The sequence below is a fragment of the Anarhichas minor genome, unplaced genomic scaffold, assembly GCF_050575085.1.
Source record: "Anarhichas minor isolate MPS153535 unplaced genomic scaffold, ASM5057508v1 ptg000025l, whole genome shotgun sequence".
NCBI lineage: Eukaryota > Metazoa > Chordata > Actinopteri > Perciformes > Anarhichadidae > Anarhichas > Anarhichas minor.
Genome location: NW_027466471.1, coordinates 6,001,583 through 6,023,710, shown reverse-complemented (window position 1 = coordinate 6,023,710; position 22,128 = coordinate 6,001,583). Strand labels below are relative to the sequence as shown.

At 42.4% G+C, this 22,128-nt stretch overlaps 2 protein-coding genes across 2 annotated transcripts in view; both read right to left on the bottom strand.

The window, feature by feature from the left end:
- Positions 1-6,053, bottom strand: part of rasgrf2b (Ras protein-specific guanine nucleotide-releasing factor 2b) — a 45,743-nt gene extending 39,690 nt beyond the window's left edge. The window contains exon 1 of the mRNA XM_076099503.1: positions 5,712-6,053. Coding sequence (XP_075955618.1) covers positions 5,712-5,987 — 276 coding nt within the window. The 5' untranslated portion in view covers positions 5,988-6,053. The remainder of the gene's footprint in view (positions 1-5,711) is intronic.
- A 1,728-nt stretch (positions 6,054-7,781) lies between these two features.
- msh3 (mutS homolog 3 (E. coli)) overlaps positions 7,782-22,128 on the bottom strand; it is a 40,632-nt gene continuing 26,285 nt past the window's right edge. Inside the window, exons 21-24 of the mRNA XM_076099525.1 lie at positions 21,531-21,717; positions 10,239-10,371; positions 9,880-10,048; positions 7,782-8,181 (exon numbers count right to left, since the gene is read on the bottom strand). Coding sequence (XP_075955640.1) covers positions 8,100-8,181; positions 9,880-10,048; positions 10,239-10,371; positions 21,531-21,717 — 571 coding nt within the window. The 3' untranslated portion in view covers positions 7,782-8,099. The remainder of the gene's footprint in view (positions 8,182-9,879; positions 10,049-10,238; positions 10,372-21,530; positions 21,718-22,128) is intronic.

The window sequence follows — 22,128 nt, the reverse complement described above, 5'->3', positions numbered from 1 at the left end:
GTGGCAGTTTTGACCTGGCTCCTCTTTTAACTTGAGTTTACCTTTCCCTCTTTGTGTAATTCCACCCCTATTATATCCATCCTTTAATTCCAGGAAACAAACAGCTTCGCATTAGAAAACAAGAGGAACATTTCATTTTCCTGTAGACTTGTGATTGTGAAGAGATACAAAACATTAATCTGACAGTGGCGGCAGCAGTTCTTTATGTACCCACAGAACTCCACTAATGATGTAGCAGCTAATGTGACGATCACTGAATCAACATCCCACATCCTGCTGTTTCTTCATTGCCCTCCATGCTGTTCACTTCCTCCAAAGAAGTTCTTAGTTCTTATAACAAAGTATGAGGCCATCTCTATCTATAACACACATACACACACTGTATATATGTAAACTAATAACTGTTGTGCCTGCCTCAGAACACTCTGATCAGGGATTACATGTCTATTTATCTGGAGATTAAACAGATTAGTCCCCTCCTCCTCTGTTCACTTTCGCTGCCGTCCTCCTACTCTCGATAAATCATAATAAAAAAAACATTTATACACCCATGCAATATATAGCTATCATCAAGCTCTTCCTCCCATCTTACACATTTGTTGCTTTACAGTCACTCCATCGCCAGGAGCAATAATGCAATGGATGCTGGATTGGAGAGTTTGCTCTACGACTCCCACAGTGCAACAGCTGAAGGGTCTAAACACGCCGTAAATCTGTTTTACTATATTCTTGAGAATTGTCAGTGTGCCTAATCTGATCCTGTAAAATACAGTGCTCATAAACTCGGCACAGACAAACACAACAAACACACATGAAACTACTTGGCAATCCCATTACCTGACGCTAAAGTTTATTTTATGCTCTCTTCTGTGTGTGTGTGTGTGTCTCTCTGCCACCACTCCACATCAGCACCTGTAGCTGATGAAAGGAGGAGCATATATAGATGGGAGCAGCTCCAGCAAGAACAATAACACCACTGAAGATCTTGACGCCCCGAGAGCTTTATATCACTCAGGGCGTCCTTATGAACAGCGCAGCACCTGTTCAGGAGGAGATGTGATGAAATACGTACTCATCCCAAACTAATTCTCGCCTCTCCTCTGCCTGACCTGAGGCAGTGTGGTGACTGACAAGTTTTAAAAACAATTTTTAGGCCTGCCAAATTCAGCTTGGTCAACTGATCACTGCGGTGCAACGCATTCATATTATGATGGTGTTTTGCAGACAAACTATTTTGGACACCATTAAGCTGCGTACAGTGGATTTCTAGAGCTTAATGCTGAAAGGAGCTGCTGAAAACGGCACTTAAGGTGGACAGTGGAAGGTCATTTGCAGAGTGTTTTTTTTTTTGATAGAACAGGAAGTACGTGCTAAGAAATACAAGCTTGTTGGGCCAGGAGGGTTTTCTTGGAAGTAAGATCCACCGCTCGTTGTCCTCCGTAATTTGATTAGTGCAGCATTTCAAACACAAGAGACAGATTTTAAGACAAGAATCTCACAATTTTGATCCGACACTGATGAGGTCCATAATGGTTCAAACCTTTGGCAGAGGATTTAAGAGGGAAATGAAACGCAGCCTGCGGAGGGAAGCCGATCAGACTTCAGTAATATGGGAACAATTGGTTCCTTGATGCAGACAAATGCGAGGCTCTGAGAGGGGGGTTTAGAGCCAGAACATAATTACACACACGCACATATACACACAGACACACATGCATCAGGAAGTCAGCACTGACACTTCAACTCAAAAGTGTCACCCCACCTTTTCTTGCATGAAGTCTAATGAGGAAGGAGACTGCTGAAAAGAACCCTATAAACACACTTTATACAAGATAACGCAGTCGGATCACACAGGATTGAAATAACCTATGATATCTCTCCCGAGCTTTAAGTTTCGGATGAAAGTTTCCATCCCACTTCACTACAACCATGTGTATTACGCAAGGATGGAGGGAAGGTCACAGATCTCTTAACAACCGTAACAGCTAATTTGTCCATCCCTTTTCCAAACACCCTTGATGCCAATACAGAGCCTTAAATTCTGTAAACACGAAACACCGGAACATAATAGGCATCCATGTCTTGGACGAAAACACCTGAAAAATATTCCTCATTTCCTAGTTCCTATTTACGCTGACACTTAAGCATCCATTAAGTCCAAGTACCGTTTGCTCTGAGGTGCAAAAGTCAACATTTCAGAAAACAACTCAACGAAAATGAAAATACTTCAGCAAATAATAGCATTTTGGAAAACAGGACATTTTAGAAAACACCGGGACTAACCGCAATAAACTTTTTGATTCCTCTTCAAAAAATGAGTCGGGCTAGTTTTGATTATTTTACACATGTAATGCCGTCATACACGAATCATAAACATGGCAGGGAATAAAATGTTTTGCTGCAGTATACACACAAATCTGGCTACACTTAGAAGCTTCTACTATGGCCTGCTGTTTTTTTTTATATTTTCTTTTTGAACATGGCTGCTAGAGGCACTGTCAAAAAAAATAAACAAGTGGATGTCTCATCTTCTCTTTTTTTTTTTTAAACCACAAAAAGGAGTGCACAATGTTGTTAAAAAAAATGACACCAGGGTGGATGGAACCATGTGATGGAGAATAAACGCAGTGCAAACACCTGTGCAACGTGAACATACAGAAAATCATCACAATTATAAAAACAGCAGGTACATTACTCCACTCCTTAAAAAAAAAAGATAAAAGTTGTTGATGTGTTTTGGTAAGTCGGCCTGCTCTACCTACCTCTGCTATATCAACCAAACCACAACCACCCCTAATGCCTTTACTATTACATTATTTGCTGTGTATTCTGAGCCATGCAGTTGTTAAACCAAGCCCTTTCAGCTTTTTGAAAACAACAATCCGACACCTTTCCTCACCAGAGGAGCCAACTGATAAATTCTGATAATAGAAAATTGTATGTCATGTTTTTTTGGGGTGTTGTACAAGCCCAGTTTGTCACTAATGGCAGCGAAGACACAGGGCTCAAAGGTTCTGCCCTGGTCTGTGTGGATGAACACCGACCAGTCAAGTTACAGTTTACATCCATGTCTGTCCAAAATGTCATCCCTTGAACATTTTATCGCATCAGACATTTGTGAGAAATTGTCATAATTAGCAAATGAATTCTTGAGGTATGGCCCAAAAAGTGTTTTGTGATGTCACAGTGACTTTTTACCATCAAACTCTAATCAGTTGAACCTTCAGTCCAGGTGGGCAAATTTGAAGAAATGTGCTCATGGCGTTCATGAGACTTTTGAGAATGATTCCAGGTGAAAATGTAATTGACAATTAAACACAGCTAAATCCACTAGCCTTTTACACACACACACACGTTCACATCGGCAATGCACGTCCACAGTCGCTGTTCAAACTAGTGCGACTGCTCTCCGTATTTTTTGAAGGGTTTGTGTCTATCTGAGAGTACGAGAGAGAGAGAGAGAGAGAGAGAGAGAGAGAGAGAGAGTAGATGTGTGTTATTTGCGTGGTTGCATTGTGGCTCACTGTGGGGGTGTGATACTGCAGGTTGCTGGCAGACTCACTCTACTGCACAGAAAGAGAGTGAGAGCAAGAGCAACTGATGGAAAGATGGGAGGCCTTCTCTCACTTTATCCTACACCACACCCTCGCACGAGAAAGAAAAACCTGCAGGATCAGAATGAAATTCTCATTGATCGAGCCTTGATCATCTAGAAAAACACACACACACACACACACACACACACACACACACACACACACACACACAACCCAGTTAGAAATGTCAGCGTCCACGTTGGTTTCTGGCGTCCTGTTTTCATGGCTACGTAGTTAAACAGTTAGATTGCAGCAGACAAGGTTTCAGCTGAGGGCAGATTGTTAATAACCCTAATTAAACATCACAGCTGTAGTGTGAGAGTGAGACAGATTGGGAGAGAGCGCGACAGTCGGCGCGAGCGAAAAAGGAAATTGCCAAGCTCGAGGAAACATCAGAAGAGACAGGTTTTAAGGCTTACATCAGTACCGATGTGGTAGTGGTATTAATCACATGTAATTTTGCCCTCAAACAGAGAGATTGATCCTCCTTTCATCATTGATAATAACAACTCAATAACGGAGCTAAAGACACGCTCGTCTTGCTTCACTAATGACTTGATTGAAACCACACTTCTTCTGGCTCTCCTAGAGCCTTTGCTCCATTTGCATACATCTGGAATGAATTGTCTTTACGCATACTGTACATTTAAAGAGACATCTACAGTGTGAGCAGGAGGGCTTTGGTGGGGATGGATATTTTCCGAGTGATGATGATTTGTGGCTATTTCTGACCTAATTGTGCATGCACTTAGTATCTTTCTAATACTTGCTCAAAAAAAAAAGTCAACGCGCTCTCCAGTGTGAACCCCCCCCCCCCCCAACTCACACGCATGATGCCTGTGCACACACATGCACCCATTCCCTGAGGCCACCTGAAAACTGGGATCAGACACAGAAAGGATTCTGTTTTCTCTGTGATTACTTTCACGAAGTAGAGGTATGTTGTTGTTTTTACTATTACAAAGATCTGTTCTTTCATTGACGGGAGTGATGATTAATGCATGTTTTCTCAATGAAATGCGTGTGCAAAAGGTTTCAAATGTTTCCTAGCAACAAGACCTCCCTGTTGGTGCAACAATGCCGAGGCAACTTCCATATAGTTCATATAGTTACTGCAGTAACTATATGAAGCACCAGACGTGAGTATAGTCGACGTAATGTTACAGCCATAAAAACATGGCATCCTGGGAATTTATATTTCATTGAATGTAAAGATGATGTAGATTCATCGCAGTGCTGAATCAAGACAATATTAAATATGCATGTGATAAGTATATATGGTGTAGAATGAAAATGTGTTCTTCAATTTTAAAGCTTGCATGAGGTTAAACGCCTGGAAAGAACCAGTTGCTTCCCACTGTCAGACTCTAAATAAATTTGACTTTGAACTAAGAGGAAATGTCGACCCTCTCTGATTGATCCACATGAGGTGGTGTTCAGAATAACTCGACTAGGTTTGTGATGAAAAGACTATCAGGTTTACACTCATGTTGTAGCAGATTTCATGACCTCAGAGAGAGAGAGAAAACTATCCGAAAGAGTAAAAGAGAGAAATAAATGAATGTGAAAGGACCTGATTTAATATCATTATTTTTTTATTAGGAAGTGGGAAATCTAACTCTCGTACCAGCCTGCGCATCTCTATCTTTGGGGGCTGATCACCTGCTGCTCGGGGGATGATGCACTTGACACTGCAGGACTTGCTGAAACAAGAGGCTGAGCTGCTGCAACCACTTCAGTCTGATGCTGCACGAGCCACTTGCTCTTTTTTTTCCTTCTTTCTTTTTTACTGTAACATGTGCGTCAGTTTGAGCGCAATGACAATTTGCACGTCATTATGGGGATTTTGAAAAAGTTGAACAAAAAAGCGAAAGTCAGTACAAACCTCTGTGGAAACCATGGGTTGTATGAAGAACACAACATATTAGCTTGATATTTATCTCACTATAGAGCAACATTATTTGTCATATTACTATACAATCAGTGGCTGCGCCACAATGATGTTATATGCATAAATATAATGCATAGTGTTCTTCGGGCAGATTTTGGGGAAGTTTAGTTTAGTTCAGATTAGATGTGGGAACATTCATCCCCCCGCTCTTTTAAAACTCTCACCTGTTTCTCCAGCGCTTCCTTCCCAGTGGTGGACATCTTGGGCGCCGGTGAGCGCTCGCAGGTGCATCCTTCCAACAGGTAAATCCCGGCAGGTCTCGCGCTCTGCTCGTTCTCGGAGTAGAACAGTATATTCTGGTAGAGGGCGAAGAACTTCTCGTGCCACCGGCTGTTCTCCGCCGTCTTCTTGCTCAGGTAGCCGCGCTTGGTCCCCTCTTTACGCGCGACCGCCGACAGAAACAGCGCGTGCCCTTCGTTGTAGCGGACGCTCTTCTGCATTTTTTGCCGCACGGTTTGGACGAGAGGGGGGGTAAAGAGTGGGACGAGCGGAGCTTTCACCGCGAGTCTATGTTCGCCCGGGGGGGGGGGGGGGGGGGGGGGGGGGGGGGGTTGCGTGTGTACTTTCCCCACCGAGAGACGCGCGGCTTAGCGGCGCCGCGGCGCACCAAAAAGTTGCCCCGCTGACGGGAGCGCTTCTGCAGAGGAACTCATAGTGAAGACGTCCGAGTCCCACAAGCACAAAAATAAATCCATGCTACTCGACAAAAATAAATAAAAAAATACACGCTACTATAAACAAACAAACAAACAAAGCGAGAGGCGTGTCGTTCACAAAGGAGAGAACCCTCAGTGACAGAATCACAGACCGGATAAAGTGTAATCGGCTCTCTCTCTCTCTCTCTCTCTCTCTCTCTCTCTCTCTCTCTCTCTCTCTCTCTCTCTCTCTCTCTCTCTCTCTCTCTCTCTCTCTCTCTCTCTCTCTCTCTCTCTCTCTCTCTCTCTCTCTCTCTCTGAGTTGGCGGAATTAAAGGCGGAGCATGAGTTGGTTGTGTGTGTGTGTGTGTGTCTTTGAGAGGGAGTGAGAGAGTTAGAGATGTAATGCATATTTTCTCAGTGGCAAATGTTGTGATTTGTTTCTGCATCATTAATAGCGTTGCATCACAGAGAACATACAAGAAAAAAAAAAGATCAATATAACATTCAACCTTTTCACAAAACCCGAGGTCGACAATTTAAAGCCTCTTCATGTCACAATCTGTTTCCTTCAGCTTGTTTAAAGGAGAGTATGGCTTTATATGTGAAAAGAGTTGTATAAAACCTATCTCCACCAGAACAGCCTCTTGGACCCCCAACAGTCCGGGTTCAAAGTGGGTCACTCGACTGAGACAGCCCTCCTTGCGGTGACAGAGTCGCTTCACGCCGCGAGAGCTAACTCTCTCTCTTCTGTCCTGATTCTCCTGGACCTGTCTGCGGCGTTTGACACTGTGAACCACCAGATCCTCCTCTCCACCCTTGAGGGGATGGGCGTCTCAGGCTCTGCACTCTCCCTGTTTGCATCCTGACAGCTCGATCCTACCAGGTGACGTGGAGGGGGGCCGTGTCGGAACCACGCACGCTGACTACGGGGGTTCTACCAGGTTCAGTCCTGGGCCCCCTTCTCTTCTCGCTCTACACAACATCTCTGGGTTCTGTTATTTGCTCGCAACTACTAGTTTGTAGCACTTATTGTATTCGTAGTAGTTTGTTGCACTTATTGTATTCGTTTGTTTCCGCACTGTACGTTGGCTCTGGTTTATGCTCTTAGATGCTCGTTTAAACAAGGAGATGCACTTATGACTTCTGGTGACTAGTAATTCTCTTGAATACCTATGTTGAATACACTTATTGTAAGTCGCTTTGGATAAAAGCTAAAAATGACTAATGTAATTTGAGCCACCAGAGGGAGCTGAAAAAAACGCCTTATGTGATGTCACTTGAGGCAACGTCGGTCAGGGCTGAAAACCAAGTTTGGAAATAAAAATAATAAAAACAGGAACTGTGGAGAAAGATGTGATCTTTACAGGCTAGAGACTTAAAGAGACTAGCCGCTACTAGCATAACACCCAGATCGCCAACCAAATTGTCAGCGGCCTATTTGCATTGTGGGTAATGTAGGTAGCCACATAGTGACATGAAGAAGGATGCGCAGAGTAAAGAATGCATCGATTTTTTACTCAGTCGATACTATAGACGTGCTAAATGCTCCATCCGTGGAGTTCTCTTTTAAGATCAAAGGACAGCAGGTGTGACAAGTTTGTCTTTTCTTTTCCTCGTTTAATAACCAAACACACTTATGCCACATACAGCCTGGTATAGGTCAAATCTAGATCAGATGGTATTAATTGATATTCTGACAATTAGGTTACAGTACAGACGATGGTGAGAGACAAAACCTGAGTTAAATCCTTTTCTCACACACACTCACTAGCAAAGAGAGCAGCAACAACCACTCTACTCCAATCAGTGATGAGTCCTCTCTGGAACACGTTTTTACTTCTGCCTTGTATGTTCTTCTTCCACTGATGGCTGGGTTCTCTCCTTTTCATGGCGTTGACTACTGTTGCGGCGATGTCAAGAGTTTGACTGCAGCCACTCCGTGAGGGACGATCTGTCCGAGATGCTCAAAAGATCTGACAGAAGTTTCTTCTTCTTCCTACAGATAAAGACACAGAAATGTTGTTTAAATTAAATATTGTACATATTGTATATCCTCGTGTGAAATGAAATCCTTGTTCTTAACCTCCGACCAGCAGCTCAATTCCTCTGTGTGCGATTATTGTGTGCTCAGCATGGCTTCCCTCCAACAAAAGACAAACATTTCATATAGGAAGGATTACATTGACAGAGAGGTATGGCTGTGTGTTTGTTTGTGTGTGCGTGCGTGCATGTGCGTGCTGACAGATATTTCATATGGTGAGGATTACTTAGGAAGAGGCTTAAGCAGCACTCAACTCCCAGCAGGCTGTCTGTTACAGAGCGAGGAGATGCGGCGTACGAATTTACAGAGATGGAAGACCGTATTTGGAGAAAGTGCAATACGCTGACGCTTTGACGGGACGAGACTGAGAATTTGCCGTATTCAGCTTCCTAACTCAATCGTAAGCGGGACACCTGTGCCTGGCAGCGTGTGATTCATCCTAATAGAAAAACCTTGTCTACGTCAGCATTTTAAAAATATAGATTTTCTCTTGCGTTCCCTATTAGTGTGCGCTCGTGCATTCCTCTGAATGCTTGGAAAATTCAATTAGCCAAGGAAAAACATGATTTGGACCCAATTGGAAGAAAATATATGACAAAAGTTTGACAAAATGTACTCAATTTGGTTTTAATTAGCAATACCAGCACATTTATATTCATTACAATTGGATTACAACAAATTACGAACATTAATTTAAAATCAAAACAATTAAAATATTCTGCTGAAGGAATATTGCACCGCGAACACAGCTAAATGAAAGTAGATATTGGCAGTGCACACTACACACCAGCTATATTGAAAAGCGTTCAAGAAACTCTCCAAAGGCACAGGAACTGAATTTTTTTCATCGATGAGAAGGTTTAAAGGAATACTCCAGGATTTAAGTATTAAACTTCCATAAAGTATTGGATTTGTGAGAGACGGATTAAAAAAGTAAACAAAAAATGAAAGCAGCAGAGGCCGACGTAGTCTGACTCCTAGTCTTTAATAGGTCAAGCTCCACAAACATCCTGCATTTCCAACAATGCATCTGGATAGTGTTTATGTAATAAGCTGCATTCAGACCGGAGTGAAAAACTCATTTGAATGAGGCCAGTCCGTCAAAACAGCGTCAATGCAAAAAAACAAAAAAAACAGGGTCGCCTAGCAAAACCTCTGAACCAGGCTCTATCTTTACCATGTATTTGTTGACGTTGCATTGTGGCAGTTTACTTTGTAACGTCAACAGCATATGTTTCTACTGTTTACCTTGCGAAAGATCAAATAATTGCATAACTAATTGCTGTGCAGTGTTTTGGCGCCTGATGAGCCTTCAAATTCACAGATCCGTTACTCAATCTGGACTTCCTGGAATTCACTGTCTCAGCGGCACCCTAAGAAACACACCCCAAACAACACAGCCCCTTTGTGTTGTTTTCAGTCTGTATGCCCACACTTGGGCCCTTCCTGCCAGGTAAACTCCCACATCTTTCACAACTTTTGTTGTTTGTAACGCAGGCTTTACGTTATAAGTTCTGGAGAGCCACAGAATATATCGTACAAATGTTTCTCACAGTTGTGCTGCCCATGACTAGCAAACTGATCTTTGTGTGTAAAATTTGTTATGTGCCCCTTTAAGTAATGGTCACGGGGTAACATGCGTGTTCACCGTACCTCCTGGCGTTGACCGTGCTCTCCAGCTCTCTGGCTTTGCGTGCAGCAGTGTGTAGTATGTGGTCTGGGATGTCAGCCAATCGGGCGACATTCAGGCCGTAGCTCCGCCCTGCAGCTCCTTCAGTTAACTGGTAGAGGAAAGTGATGAACTCTGGCTCAACCTCTCCATCTGTCAGCATATACACACACACACACACACACACACACACATATATATATATACATGTCTATACATTAAAATCTCCAACTGCCAAGAGATGATGATTTACAAATTGCCAAAGTAAGATTGTTCTAGATTGACCAGCAAGGCAACAATCAAACCCCCAAAAAAGCATTTTCATATGCGCACACAGACATACCGTCAGTGTCAGCGGCGATGTCAGGTTCATTGAGTAGGAAAGCCATGTGGTAGTTGGACACATGTTCAGGATACGCCCGCTCCAGCTCACACAGAGGAGGGTAATGGGTCACAAACAGGGTGAGGGCTTTCACCTAAGAAGAGGAAGGAGGAGAAAGAAGTGTTAACATTTTGATGCCAGGTCGAAAAAGCTGCCAGAGACTGTGTGTGCTAGGCTTTTCTAGATGTTAATGATCAGGAAAACTGCAGGTCAGCCAGGTGTGGATACGATCTGTACATTGTGTGGACATTGGTGAGAAAATATCCAGCGCGGCTATAGGAAGCAGTCGCTGCTCTATAGCAGCCTGCCAGAGAAACTCGTCACTTCTGTTGTCTCCGATAGTCGAAGACGTCTCTCTGGTGGGTAAAAGTAAGAAAAGTAAGTACAGGCTGTACAGTAAGTAAGTAAGGTCGCTCGTGGTGACCCTCCACCTGCTATGTTTGTTTTTTTACTGACAATAGATCTACCACCTTCCCACCTACTCACCAGCTTTGCAGAATGCCTGTGAAAAAAAATAAGATCTGATCGCAGTGTGCACAAAATGCAGGCAAGAAAATCATATCAAAACTGCAGTAAACGTTAAGGTACTGCCGTTGTACTTGTCATATCCATCTGTTGAACACACCCGGATGCTTATTGCATTTCATCAACAAGGAGTCAGAGAGGTCCTGTTGATTGAATAATGATCACGTATGAAAATCAATGAGCCAAGGTCCCATAAAACGCAGCGATGAAACAGAAACACTCTCATAAACAAGGTGAAGTCATTAACACAAAATAAACAAAGCTAACAATCTAAAGCCATGCTAGTGGCTCTGTGAGGCTCGTGCTCTCAATAACGATGCTTACATGCTGAAGTGTAACGTAATGTTAGCATGTAACGCTTTAGCATGTCAGCATGCTAATATCTGCTAATTAGCACAAAGTACACCTAAGGCTGATAGAAATGTCATTAGTTTTAGTATGTTTATTAAAGTCACTGTGAGGAACTTTTAACTGGTTATGAAACAGTTTAATACTGGTGCCTCTATATGACCTCCATAAGTAAACACTTTGCTTGAGGTCTTTCTAAAAGGACTCTGGAAAACACTAATCACACAAAATGAAAGTTACTTGTAGTTGCTTTATATATTGCAATAAATATGAAAATATTTTTGACCTGATGACAGCATCAGTTATTACAGTTCATCTTGAGGAGGCCATAAAGGTCTTTCTTAAACTACATGCCCTCCCATCCAGTCTTCGGAACCCATCGGGTATCAATCTGACGACGGATGAGCCTCTGGGGGCAAGGGGCTACATTTCTGTGGATCCGGTGTAGCCGGCGGATATCTGGGCCAAGACTTTCCTTTTGCATGCGCTGCTCATTGCGAGACCGGAGCTAGAGCTGAGAGACGACGTGTACGACCGGATTGTTTCACAAGTGGCCAGTTTACAAGCAAATTTGAAACCGATCAAAAGCTTACATGGTTATCAGATGGTAGGTTCCCAGATTGCATTTCGGTCAATGCGTTCCACCTCTTTTGCTCTCCACACGACTGTTTATCTCCATTCAACCAACGCCTGCTTTACCAGGATTGATCCATGCCACTCGGCCTACAAACGGAAATGTCTTGACACAAGTTAGCGGTTTTCAACCTGGGGTTCGGGATCCCAACAAGGGGTCAGGAGATGACTCTTAGGGGCCGCCAGATAAGAACTAGGGCAGGAGATAATGAAAAACAAAATTCAGCTGCACAAAATGATTATGCAACATGAGCATGTAGTCTGTTACAAGGGATCACACGTACTATATGTGGATTTATATTAATCATGGCGACCACTGTGATATTTCAGTGGAAGCTTTGACCTGCTGGTGGCACTGGAGGAAAAGTCAGCAAAGTCAATGGGATACATCCTCTGGGGCCCATGAATGCGCGTTCAAAACCTCATGGCCATCCCTCCAATGAGTGTTGAGATACTTCAAAAGGTGGACCAACCAACAGACAGACACTGTTATGCCATGAGAAAAAAAGAAAAATCTGCAAACCCATTAGAATATAAAAAAGCCTTAAAAAGTACAACAATATAATTATTATGTATAGTAAACAATGAGATCTTGATTCAATTCTACTAAATGTGTTTCTTTTCTTCTCTGTAAATAATAATTATATTATTTCTTCAGCCTTATAACAAAAAAGAGAAGTAGGCGGGGAAAAAACAACAGAACGACAAAGGAGATAAAGTGACACATATACCAAATGGTAGGTATCATAACAAATGTTGCATTATGTAACACCGTCTGTGTTACCACAACTAAGCAAAAGTTGTCTCTGGAAAAACAAAGAGCATCTACAGCTACCGTACTTTGGCCCAGAGTTACTTAACCGCCTCCGTACCCTGCAGTGTGCTGAGCTTTGTGGATATTACCCACCAGTGCAAACGCATACATACAGTATTGATGAAATAAAGCTGGATTAAATATTTCAAGGTTAGTATCAATAATCACTATGTCTGATGATGACAGTATCGATAGCAAAGAGTGTGTGAGCTCTCGTGTTTTACATCATCGCAGCAGACAGGCGGCTGCAGAACCCGCTCGGTCTTAGAAAGGTCACCCGTCACTAGTAATACCTCCCTCTGAAAGAGACGTGCATGGTGACTCCCACATGCCTTAAATAAAGACACACAGACCTGCACACCTGTATGGCCGCACATACAAACACACACACACACATAAGCTACTTCAATCATTCCTGTCCACCTACACCGAAAGGTAAAAAAAAAAGCAGAGCGTGCTTCCTTGATAATGTGCTGATTAGACGCTAATGGCAGCTCATTACCAGACCACCCTGGGTGAGGTGACAGCCGTGTTCTGCAGAGCTTGACAACCTGATATCAGTGCTGAAACAATTAATCAATTAATCGTTTCGTCAGCAACCAGAAAATTCATCGGGGGCAATTTTGATGATCAGATAATTGTTTGAATTATGTAAAAACAATCAGCTGGTGCCAGAATCTATGATCTTGCACATCCATATCTATAGAGTGGGTTTGAGTTAATAAGCAGTTTAAAAACATTCTTTCCAGTTCAATTAAATAAACCTGAATTTTTCTTTCGTCTTGTCTGTACAGTTGGTTTATCAGAGATATTTTACTGAAAACATCTGACTGCTTTAGTATGAAACAACGCTGATGAGAGCTGTGAAACCATAGACCGTACAGGAAGTAGACGTAGTCACCTTGACGTCACTTATTGGTTCGTGGACTGCCGTTTGAAGCCTTGAGTTTGAGAGGGTGGAGCTAAGAACACGCTGAAAAAGACATTTTTAGCCAACCAAAATGTTACAATTAACTTTCATGAACTGATAACACACTGTGAAAGGGTTAAAGTTGTAAACTTTAGGACCGGACAGCGCAATCACAAGGTAGCCCCTCCCTAAAACAAACCCTGTTTTATGGCCTCTCTGACTCTAAATAAACCTTAATTTACTAAATGTATTACTAGTATTGAAGACTTGAAACTAGAGATTGAGAACATAAACTCATGTTTACAATGTTTCCTGAGGTAATAAATCAAGTCAGAAGTAGAGTCATTTCCTCATAGACTTCTATACGAACAGACTTATTTTTGAAACAAGTAGAGTCGCCCCCTGCTGGCTATTAGGAATATTGCAAGTTCAAGACACTTCCATATTGGCTTCACTTTTCAGAACCGGAGGTTGGCGATTGTGTGAGACTGACCCTAAACACTAACTCTGCAGGCCAGAATAACAAAACAATGAGCTGAAAGACATTAAACGTCTCCGTAGGCTGGTGGGGAACTGAAGGGTCAATTGATAATTCTCTGCCGGTTTGCCTATACAAGCAACACCTCGTCATTTGATCCGATGTTAATTAAAAAATTTGTGAAGTTACATTAATTGATTGGGAAATAAAAAAACTAGCTGGAGCCCTAGAAGAAACGTTACTGAAGGCCTAGTGATTGTCTGTTGAGATATGATCCAGGTTTAATGGTGTGTGTGATTTTAAATTTCCCAATCCTCCAAGATGATTATGATATAGACGAAAACATAAGATTGGGGTTGAGTCTGGGACTTAAAAAAGCAGAAATATCTATAAATATCCACTCCTAATGGAAGCTGAAATGTGCTGCATGTTTATAAACAGATTCTTGGAGCGCTCAGACGTTAAGGAGGCCTGTCCAGATGGGACAGGCTGTGTGTTCGGCTCACTTGATATGCAGGTTCAAATAGAAACAGCATGTCTGACAGACATGACTGCCGATCGGCCACATGCCCGCGGATAACACTTTCCCTGCATTGTGTCACCTCGTCCACCTCCTCCTCTCCTGTAATACGTCTCAAATTGGTGTCAGTTTCACTGTACACCTGTAGAGATGCGTTGTCAAAGTGTATGTGCGCATACAAGTGTGCTTTCCACCCGGTGATCTGATCCCGAGGAAAAAGGCCGGAGGGGTCAACATCACTATTGTCGTCTCTCTGTCTCGTTCCTTCTCTCTATCCAATTAGACACAAATCTAATTCCGACTCAAGTCAACACCCTCTGTTCTCTCGCCTCACAACTAACAAGGCTCTCGCTGAGATACTGCGTGTGTGTGTGTGTGTGTGTCACCAGACCTTTGACTTTGGCTACGAGTCAATCTCGTTCTCTCCCTGGCCTAAGTGATCTGAGTCAGGGTCAGTGACAGGTGCGCAGGTGATGGCCTTTCCTTTAGATGATTGTAATGGGAAAATATGTCATAGTCTAATGTGAAGGTTTAAGGAATGTAAGTCCTAAAAGAGCAGACACCAAACTGTAGTTTCAGTAGATGACTTTAATTAGTTTAGTATCCAGGTGTCTTGTTATCTGTTATCATTGTGCACTGTTTTTGTTTACTCTTCGTAAGACAGAGACACAGAGAGGCCTTGATTAACAGAGATCCTCTGTTTGAAATACTTTTAACTTCCTTTGATGACGTGTTATCTGAAGTTGTAAAGGCGTAAACCTTTGCATGCAGATGGGATGGGTGAGGGTAAAGAATGTCTGTTCTGTCTCTGCAAATGGTCATTTTTATGTTGTCACAGTGACTTCAAAAGAAGCATCTGTTGTGAGTTTAAACTGATTAGTGTAAGGCAAACTGTGAACAAAAGGGATTTGTAAACAGGAGATAAAAGCATCTTCCTGACTGTCTTAAATGATATACTAAGGCTCGAAGGATGACCTGCCTTTTGTTGTGTTCTTTGTGTATTCTTGTTAGCTAAGCAGATAACAGGAAGCTGTCTGAGCATAAAAGTCCATGCATTCTGACTGTTAGGTAGAGCACTCTCCTAGATGACTGCGATGTGTCTGTGAGACTGTTCTCTTTGCTTGCAAGCAAATAAATTGACTTTACAAACCTTGATCGTTCATCAAAACTCTGTTTTACTTCATATTGATAGAAAACCTCAACTTTCTTCTCCCGACTAGTCATAAGAAATATTCCACAACATGATACTGTGTCTCTTGTTTGTAGGACTGACTGTTTAGGATGCCGACATAGACCAGCGCTTAAGGGCACTTTCGGAGGGAAAAATGATACACTGGCCTTTTAGAAACGAATGTCAATTGTCCAATTATGTCCCCGCCCCTGAACAAATCTGCTGGTCGTGGTGCAGCATTTGTGCTTTTTCTGACTAGTAAGGGTGAATGAGAAACATTTATTTTGCATCCATTTATGTGAAATTTTAGGCTCCACGCTTGGCACAAAGGAGACGTTTCAGTTGGTTGATATCTGCAACCACATCGCTAGATGACGCCAAATTCTACACACTGCACCTTTAAAGGGGAACTCTACCCATTTTACACATTAACGTCTGTTTGCAGGTCTTGGGAGTGCCACTGCACTTATGTACCGTATATACAGTAAGTTCTTCTTCTGTGGCTCCAGAGGAAAGTGTGGTAAATCTGATAAATTGCCTCAAGTGATGTCACTAGAGTCAGCATCAGTTGGGATTTAAGATTCCCAGTTTAAAAATGAAAAAGATCTAATATCAGTTATATATGGTCAAATGATTACTATGACTGTTAGAATAGTTGGCCAATTAAAATATGTTAAGGGAAGTAGACCTACTGGCATGACTATGCAAGTAAAGAATAATATTTTAAATGGTCAGCATCCCTTGATATATAGCTGTAAGAATAGCAAACATGGACATATACAACGTTTTATATGTTGAGGCGACATTAATTAAGTATAATCAATAAAGTTTCATGGTCAGTTGATGCAGCACAGTAATCTATTTCACAGGGCAGAGCTGGAAACCTAAGTAGCAAGAGAAGCGAAAACCGCTTGAATTTACAATTTGTTTTAATTTGATGATTAAAAAATATGTATAAATAATTATGCACTCCTCCACCTAGTTTGCTCATTTTTGATAACTGGTATAAGATGATAAAAAAACAAAACAGATGTATATATATTGCAACGTCGTTTTTTGTTGGTCAGTCAGTTTTTGCCTTCATGGAGGTTTTGATCAGCGGAGTTTGGAGTAGAATTTTGAGTTTTATTGGATTGGCAAATTTGGCAATTTTATTTCATCCCAATTAGTGGGAACAGGATGCTCTTCTCTGTTTGTTATTCAACAAGTGGGAAAAAGGACAACGAACAGATTTAACAATTTGATTTAGAGAACTTGCACTTTTTCAGTCACACAACAGTCAGTGTTAGAAAGTAAGTTCTGAGAAGAAAGCAGGCAAGCTGTGCCCGTGTCAGCATTAAGAGAACTATTGTTTAGACTTCTGACTAACTTGTCCTTATTCATATCAGAATCACAAATCAAGGGGCTGAAACGAATAGTTGATTTTTTTTATTTTGATTTAAATTATTGTTCACAGAATATGATGAACATTTTATACTTTTAGCTTCTCAAAGTGTGAGGATTTGATATGATTGTAAATTTTATATCTCTGGGCTGTTAACTCTCGGTCGAACACTATAAGCAGCAAGACATCTGGAATCTAGGAAATTATAATGGGCATGTTTTACTATTTTACATTGTTTTAGACAAAATAATTAATCAATAAATCTTGCAAAGAAATAAGCAGATTAATGGATAAAATAATCATTACTAGCAGCCCCATACAAATCACTCAACGTTGAGTTCTACTAGAAGCAATATCACGTAGGAAAAGTTTATTTACCAATAATTTGCAGTCACAAAAAGAACACAGAATGAAATGAATATGACAATTGCCACATAATGTAAATGAACAAATGAATAATGAACCATCAACAACACTAATCTTGTCTAATGGATGGATTTCCAGTCTGTGACATCAAAATGTCTCAAGGCATTTGAGTTCTTAGACCAAACCTATGTTTAAGTTTTGCCTAGCGACCACTTAACAAGAATTACCATTTACCCATCAAAGCTTATGGTCGTAGTGTGGACGCGAGTTATGAGCAATACAATAATTTTTTGTCTTTAGGATTTTTGAGATGCCTTTTAGAATCCGTCTTCGGCGGCCAAAGTGATGTCACACCATCAGACACGGTCCTTTGCAGGGCTTCAGCTGAACATGCACAGCCAACATTTTGTAACGACGGGGATTGGCAGAAAAAAACAACATAGTTTCGGCGCCTGGTCCATTTTCTCCGCGTACCACCAACGAATCTAGCAAGAAAACACACTGATAATCTACTATAAAAGATATAAATGATATAGGTGCTTCTGATACATGAGAAAACATGCATGCTTGCCAACGTTTTTTTCTTTCTTCTCCCTCTCCCTTCTGTTCTCCTTGAGTTTCAATTCCCCCCGATCTCCTCAGAGCATATCTATGAACGAGGGACGGCCTCCACACAGCTCTCAACATGGAGAGGGCTATCAGCTAACGGGGCTAATAGCAGTACAAACACACACACAGAGGGAGAGCGACTTCATTCCCTGCTCAGGTAGATATCGCTCCACTGTATCTAGCGTGTAAAGCAAATAGCTGTTTGATGCCGTATTAATGTTCTTGCCATAGCTCGAACAAAAGACAAAGGAATGAATGCCATCACAGTGAGTTGAGAGAAAAGACTGACTGGCATTCTCCTCCGTGTGCCGCATTCGAGTACAGAGCAGAAAGAGAGCAGTGCAGAGTCAGCGGAGCACACCCGGGTCTTCGCGGGAGCTTTGTGCATCAGCGTGAGCACATCAGACCATTTACGCCCACGTGGAGCGATGCAAATGTGCCCATTAGTGTGCAGCCAAAAGTGAGTTCTAGTGAGTCCAAGTGTAAAGCTGGGACTGATTCTGCCTGTTTGTTTCGTTTTTTTTACAGAGCAGTATTACAAAGATTATGCAGTCGCATGCAAGCCTGAGTCATGGTGCGAGTGGCGAGCGATGTTTAGTGATGAGCTTGGTGTGAAACTAAATACAGGACCTGCTGTTGGCGTGAATAAAAGTGAGAGTCTGAGTGAGTCTGAGAGTGAGTAATGGCTAAAGAAGAGGACAGCGTGAGGTCACAGCTGGAAGCCGAGTCGTGTGCCGGTCGTGATTTCACCGGAAGTTTTTTTTTTGTGGTCATCGCTCCTTCCTGATTTTCTGTTTCATTTTCTCTTCCTGCATCAAGGCTGTCTCTTTTATCGAGTGGTGTTATGAAAGCCATCTACATTATCAACTACCTCTCAGGTGAGTGCCGGGGGGGGGGGGGGGGGCAGGGAAAGGTTCGTCACCATGACAACCGAGCCAAAGGAGGAGCAGTCTGACTCTTGACGCCAACAGTCGAGTTTGGCGAGGAGGAAGGAGAGGAGGACGGGGCAGAGGAGGACGAGTAGGAGGAAGAGGAGGGAGCGTGAAAGACTGAGCGGGTCGGCCTGTACCGAGGAGGCCTCAGCACAGCAGAACTTCTTTTGTTTGTCTTTCCTTTAATAGCAAGGCTTCTCCGACAAATCAATGCTGTTATACAACAGGTAGTTAGAGAGCTTCCTCCTCCTGCCAGCAGCAGCTGCCTGCTGCATTAGCTGCTACTTACACATTTTCATTCTACGTTTTCCAGCAGGATTACATAACAACCACGATTCTGTCCAAAGATTAATGTGGAACTGTCTAAACATGAAAACTGGAAGGAGCTTTTCAAAGATAAATGTTTATTCGTCTATATTTGAACAGGGGTAACTCAGGGCAATTTGGACCCTTTTTGACTGAGGCCTTGGAAAACAGAAAATAAACAAATACCAGCTCTCACAGATTGGATGCAGCTTGTACGCTTTGATTATCCAGAAGGCAGCAGTGTTGTACGTATACTTTAATGGTAAAACTCCAGAAACCCATCAATGGTACCAGTCACTGAGCTGCACCCTCTGCCTCATGCTTTCACAACCGCCAGGAGGCCGCGAATATAGAATCAATGTTTTTTTTTGTAGCTCACAGTTCCTCAAGTGCGAGATTACATTTTGTGCTCCCTGAGGTCAGCGTGGACCATCTGAGTTGATAAATCCTTTGGCGCGAGAGAAGCGACAGCCCTGACGGCACTAATATCAGCAGCTGCAGGATTTCCTCCGGGTGAAGCGAGCACTTCCAGGATCCAATAATTAAAAGTTGGATTTGTCTAATCTTTAAAATTGCATTGTTCATATTTGGCTGTTAAGTCACAGAAGCGGCAGTGTTTTTAGTGGCTTCCGCTGTCACTGCAGGACACACTGCATGTCAATTGGCATGAAAAGTGACCGCACAGAAAAATTTAAAATAACGGGTAATAATAGATCATTACGGGATATTTTATTTTTTATAGTCATCCTATTTTAGTCTTCACAAACTCTTGAGAAGAATTTGTCTCTTTTGCTGCTTCATTATGTTCACCAGCGAGTCCAACAGCTGCTGCAGGAAATTAAGTTGATAAGAGCAGCCCCCAAAAACCAAAACTAGGACCCAAAATAGGCTAAAAGACTCCTTAGAGCACAGAGTTCATTACAGCAAGTGATACCTTTCACATTACATATGTGATTTGATCAATTGTGAACAATGATTTGATTAGTGCATCTTTTGGGGATTCTTTTTACTGACTTGTCAAAGTGTACAGAGACAGCAGGTATAAATCTAAATGGTGTTATTTGACAGGCAAATTAGAAAACATCTAATGGGAACGAACCGGTTTTTACACTATACAAAATTCAGGAGAAGTGTAAATAACTAAGAAAATGAACAGCTGTGTGTCCTAATTGATGCCACAACCTCAAACACGCAGCCCCATGTCAAACTGTAATAATGGGTGTTCTGTGCTCATGGCATTGATTGTTTGTTCAACACAAAGTACTGTAAATTCTCTACAAGGGGACAACGATTGACTCGCCAATGTCTAATGGTATCGATTACCCCGATAAACACCACCCTCCCCTCTCGTTCTCTCAGGGTACCACTGGTCTGTTGAAAATGGAGATACGCAACATTGTGCAACACCGAATGGGGCTCCTGACTGCGCCAGTACACATAATCCCACCAGAACGAACACACACACACACACACACACACACACACACACTCGGAGGAACACCGATTCCAAGCACTCGCAGCTGGAGAGCCCCACATGTCTCCAGCACTGCCTCGGCTGCTGGCTAAGATTGTACACTTCTGCTTTCCGTACGCATCATTTTAACGACGGCTTCCAGAAAATAAGCAGGAAACATATGATCAGACACCTACAGACACACATGGTCCATTGAGAGTGCAAAAATGGACATTGGACAACCTGTCATCAGCCTCGATTATGTGGGCGTTTTATGAGTTTCAAATGAGGCATGCCGCAGCACAACATACGTCTTGAACACCTTGACACGAGGGCTCTCTCTCTCTCTCTCTGTTTTTCCATTGCAGCTTGCACTCCAACACATTATTAACATTATAGATCAAGATTGTCCACAATTCTGCTCAGTCTTCGAGAGCTGCTCTGCTGCCGAAACCCCTCTGGAGCCTCGTCTTCCTCTCTCTCTGCCAAACAAACCATCACGGCAGTCCGCAGAGCGCACAAGCTCATACGCACACGTGCATGAGCGCACGTACACACACACCTCTTTAAGCTATTAGCTTGATGGTTAATTTGGGCTGGTTTCAAGATCCAGCAACAAGACGAATATGTGTGTTTGACAACAGGGTATATTTCACCTATTAGGTATATCACACTAATTGTTACTCAATAGTCCCATCAGTGCCTTCCCTCTCGTTTCTCGTCTCTATTTCTTCCCTCTTTAAGTCGTTTTTTCCCCCATGTCAGCAGTACAGAGTGTCCTTTCACAAACACACACACACTTACATCTCTGATGAAGTACTCCAGGGTGGCATAGGCGATGGCGATCCCATCGTGGGTGCTCGTTCCCCGTCCCAGTTCATCGAGGATGACTAATGAACGTTCGGTTGCGCGAAAAATGATCTCCGAGGCTTCGGTGAGCTCTTCCATGAACGTACTGCGGCCTTTGTAAATGTTGTCCGAAGCCCCCATCCTGATGATCACACAAAAGCAAAAAAGTGACAAGTCAGAGGTCAAAGGTGAAAGGGTGAGAGAGAGTTATGCACAATCATTTCAGACTGATTGTGTTGTCTGTTTTCAGGGTTAGATTGAAAGTTTTCCGTCATACTTTGACCCCTTTTATAGCTTTAATTTTGAGCTCCTTTAATAGAAACAAAATACACATTTACAGATGGCCTTGATGCAGTCATTGTTTGCATGCAACAAAGTTGGAAAAAATGAATTTCTTCTGTTTTAGGTATCAGAAAGCTGTGGAACGTTTTGATAAAACTCACCGATGGAAATAATGCAGGGTGGATCGTCTACATTTTAAAGCAACAGTACACGTTGCATGCAGTAAGAAATAAATTAAATTAACAATGCAAAAGTGCCATTTTCATAAGTT